The sequence below is a fragment of the Bombina bombina genome, chromosome 7 (genome assembly GCF_027579735.1).
Source record: "Bombina bombina isolate aBomBom1 chromosome 7, aBomBom1.pri, whole genome shotgun sequence".
Taxonomy (NCBI): Eukaryota; Metazoa; Chordata; class Amphibia; order Anura; family Bombinatoridae; genus Bombina; species Bombina bombina.
In genome coordinates this window covers 602,027,955-602,032,738 of record NC_069505.1, presented here as the reverse complement: position 1 = coordinate 602,032,738, position 4,784 = coordinate 602,027,955, and the positions used below count along the sequence as shown (strand labels likewise).

Sequence of the window (4,784 nt, the reverse complement as noted above, 5' to 3'; positions counted from 1 at the left end):
GACACAGGGAAGTGACAGCAAGCCATCAGGGGACACAGAGAAGTGACAGCAAGTCATCAGTAGACACAGGGAAGTGACAGCAAATCACCAGGAGATACAGAGAAGTGACAGCAAATCATCAGGAGACACAGAGAAGTGACTGCAAATCATCAGGGGACACAGAGAAGAGACAGAAAGTAATCAGGGGACACAGAGACATGACAGCAATTCATCAGGAGACACAGAGACATGACAGGAAGTCATCAGGAGACACAGAGACATGACAGCAAGTCATCAGGGGACACAGAGAAGTGACAGCAAGTCATCAGGGGACACAGAGAAGTGACAGCAAGTCATCAGGGGACACAGAGAAGTGACAGCAAGTCATCAGGGGACACAGAGACATGACAGCAATTCATCAGGAGACACAGAGACATGACAGCAAGTCATCAGGAGACACAGAGACATGACAGGAAGTCATCAGGGGACACAAAGACGTGAAAGCAAGTCATCAGGGGACACAGAGAAGTGACAGCAAGTCATCAGGGGACACAGAGGCGTGACAGCAAGTCATCAGGAGACACAGAGACATGGAAGCAAGTTATCAGGGGGCACAAAGACATGACAGCAAGTCATCAGGGGACACAGAGAAGTGACAGCAAGTCATCAGGGGACACAGAGACGTGACAGCAACTCATCAGGAGACAAAGAGAAGTGAAAGCAGTCATCAAAAGACACAGAGAAGTGACAGCAAGTAATCAGGAGACACAGAGAAGTGACAGCAAGTCATCAGGGGACACAGATAAGTGACTAAGTCATATAAATATTTGATAATAAAAAAAAAAACAAGAAAAGACTTTCATGAACAATTTTGTTTTTATTTCAAATCTAGTTTAAACAACATAACACAAACTAGAGATGAGCATTTCACAGTTTTGTTCACTGTGAATGCGGGACTAGGAGACTGCCAGGAAGTAGCATTAATATTAACATTATTATCAGTGTATCTAGCAAAGAATTCTCAAACAGGCATCACCCCATACACAGAATGCAGCATGAAGAGGCTCAGTGAAGAAGGTGACAGTGACAGTGTGTAAGTGTCTGATCGGGTCACACAGCTCATAAAAGGTCAGACGCCCAGCCTCAAAGTCCAGCAGTATTCCTACTGTGTCACATGATAGAGGGGGGTTTAATGAGGATTTTATATTGTTATGTCTAATGTAAAGACCTTTATTATCACTATACAAACACCAGGACTTGTTATTATATCCTATCTCAGACTGATATCCTCTCCTCTCCATACTGGTATAACAAACCCCTACACACCAGTACCCTGACTCACTGGTCTGCACTTCCCAGTAATGTCGCCCTGAGGAAAAGCTCCTGGTACTTAATACCTGAGAACCATATGTAAATCTCTCAGGTGTTTTGGGTCGCTTCTGGCTTATATGTGACCAGGATGCAGTTTTCAAGTCACCTGATACAATAACTTTATTACCAGCTGTGTTTATATCCAGTAATATGTCTGATGTCACCTGCACATAAATCTTTCTCTTTACATCAGTCATAATATCAGCTAAACCTCTGTATAAGGTCACTGAGATCGAATCCTCCAAATCCCCCCCAGCAGGGACCTGTTTATCACCTCTCTGTGTGACCTCATTATCTCCCTTCTCAGCACCACAAAAGTCATCTCTGTGTGATACCTGTTCTTGTAGGACAGTTAATGGGTCAGTCAAGTTGTACAGCTCTTCAATGTGACTCATCTTCCTGGTCAGCTCGTCCTTCTCTTTTTCCAGCTGCTGGATCAGATCAGAGATTGGGAGTAAAACCTGCTCCTGCTGCCGGGTGATGTCACTCAGGACTCGCTTCTCTAGGTCTTTCAGCTGTTTCCTGATGTCCCTAATCAGGGAAGTGAGTCGCTCTGTTACACCAGCTGCTTTCTCTTGCACCCCTCTCCTGTGCTCCTGCAGACTCTGGACTCTTTTCTCAGTCTTCTCTCTCTTTGTGGTCAGTTTCTGCAGAACATCTCTCAGTTTCTCTTTCTTCTTCTCAGAAGCCTCATTCAGCAGCTCCACCTGGTGTCCCCTGTGCTCTCCGGCCAGGGAGCAGGACACACAGATACAGGCAGCATCCTCAGTGCAGTAATATTCCAGGAGCTTCTTGTGCTTGTAGCATTTTCTGTTACCCCAGGAAGTGGTGGGTTCAGTTAAGACGTGTTCCTCAGACTTGCTGTGTACCCTCAGGTGGGAATCACACAGAGAAGCCTCACAATGCAGACATGATTTAGCAGCAGGTACAGGAGAGTGAACACAGTAAGTGCAGAAGACCCCAGAATGTGTCCCTTCATGAGTAGGAATGAAACAACCTACAATGTTACTTAACTTCAGGTTCCTCTGCAGCTCAGGTCGGTTACTGAATCTCTTTCTGCACTCAGGACAGGAATAAAGCCCAGACCCCTCCTGGGTACCCAGCACACTCTCAATACAGCCCAGGCAGTAGTTATGGCCACATCTCAGAGTTACAGGATCTGTATAAATGCTCAGGCAGATGGGGCAGGTTAGCTCCTCTCTCAGATCAGCAGATGCCATGCTTGTATTATCCAGTAGCACAAAATGAAACTGGAAGTGTCTTCTGCAGCACAGGATGTGGTGAGGGTCTCAGACTCACTGGGGTATTTGCTTCTTGTTTACCCTTTCAGTATACAGTGCTTAGTATACTTAGGGTTGCCAGGTCTCTGCAACAAAAATACCAGACAGATAAGCGCGGGGGGGAGGGGTTAAAAAAAAAAGTGTGTATATCTATATATATATATATATATATATGCACACATACATACATACACACACATACACTGGGTGTGTGTGTGTACATATATATATATAGATAGATAGATAGATAGATAGATAGATAGATAGATAGATAGATGGATAGATATATACTGAGTGTGTGTATGTTTATATATACATATATATATACACACTGAGTGTGTATATATACATATTTTATATATATATATATATATATATATATACTGAGTGTGTATATATACATACATACACACACATGTGATTGGTTACAGTGACACACCTACATCTGTATTTGATTGGCTCATTTTATATATATATATATATATATATATATATATATATATATATATAAAGGTATATGTGTGTGTATCAATGACGTGCAGTGAGGTCAGAGGCTAGTGAGGCACTGACTATTATACGCCCGAGAAGCAAATATATGAATCCAATTCACGTCTTTCTCTCTCTCCCTCTCATACACTTCTCTCTCTCCCTCTTATACACCTCTCTCTCCCTCTCACACACTTCTCTCTCTCCCTCTCACACACTTCTCTCTCTCCCTCTCACACACTTCTCTCTCTCCCTCTCACACACTTCTCTCTCCCTCTCACATACTTCTCTCTCTCCCTCTCACACACTTCTCTCTCCCTCTCACATACTTCTCTCTCTCCCTCTCACACACTTCTCTCTCTTCCTCTCACACACTTCTCTCTCTCCCTCTCACACACTTCTCTCTCTCCCTCTCACACACTTCTCTCTCTCCCTCTCACACACTTCTCTCTCCCTCTCACACACTTCTCTCTCTCCCTCTCACACACTTCTCTCTCCCTCTCACATACTTCTCTCTCTCACTCTCACACACTTTTCTCTCTCTCACTCACACACTTTTCTCTCTCTCACTCACACACTTCTCTCTCTACCTCTCACACACTTCTCTCTCTCTCACACACACTTCTCTCACTCTCACACACTTCTCTCTCTCTCTCACACACACACACACACACACACTTCTCTCTCTCACACACACACACACACTTCTCTCTCTCACACACACTTCTCTCTCTCACACACACACACACACACTTCTCTCTCTCACACACTGAGTACACACACATGTGATTGGTTACAGTGACACACCTACATCTGTATTTGATTGGCTCATTTTATATATATATATATATATATAAAGGTATATGTGTGTGCATCAGTGACGTGCAGTGAGGTCAGAGGCTAGTGAGGCACTGACTATTATACGCCCGAGAAGCAAATATATGAATCCAAATCACGTCTTTCTCTCTCTCCCTCTCATACACTTCTCTCTCTCCCTCTCACACACTTCTCCCTCTCACACACTTCTCTCTCTCCCTCTCACACACTTCTCTCTCCCTCTCACACACTTCTCTCTCTCCCTCTCACACACTTCTCTCTCCCTCTCACATACTTCTCTCTCTCCCTCTCACACACTTCTCTCTCTCCCTCTCACACACTTCTCTCTCTCACTCTCACACACTTTTCTCTCTCTCACTCACACACTTTTCTCTCTCTCACTCACACACTTCTCTCTCTACCTCTCACACACTTCTCTCTCTCTCACACACACTTCTCTCACTCTCACACACTTCTCTCTCTCTCTCTCACACACACACACACACACACTTCTCTCTCTCACACACACACACACTTCTCTCTCTCACACACACTTCTCTCTCTCTCACACACACACACACACACTTCTCTTTCTCTCACACACGCACACACCTCTCTCTCACACACACACTTCTCTCTCACACACACACACACTTCTCTCTGTCACACACACACTTCTCTCTCACACACACACACTTCTCTCTCTCACACACACACTTCTCTCTCTCTCACACACACACAAACTTCTTTCTCTCTCTCTCTCACACACACACACTTCTCTCTCTCGCTCTCACACACACACACACACACACTTGTCTCTGTCACACACACACACCTCTCTCTCACACACTC

General features: G+C 44.6%; 1 protein-coding gene across 1 annotated transcript; it reads right to left on the bottom strand.

Annotated features, from left to right (window-relative positions):
* Positions 1-986: 986 nt before the first annotated feature.
* On the bottom strand, positions 987-2,570 carry LOC128636675 (E3 ubiquitin/ISG15 ligase TRIM25-like). Its single transcript, XM_053689666.1, has 2 exons — positions 1,686-2,570; positions 987-1,649 (listed from the first exon to the last, which is right to left on the bottom strand). Exons 1-2 carry the CDS (start codon positions 2,568-2,570, stop codon positions 987-989), a joined length of 1,548 nt encoding a protein of 515 aa, XP_053545641.1.
* Positions 2,571-4,784: the final 2,214 nt, after the last annotated feature.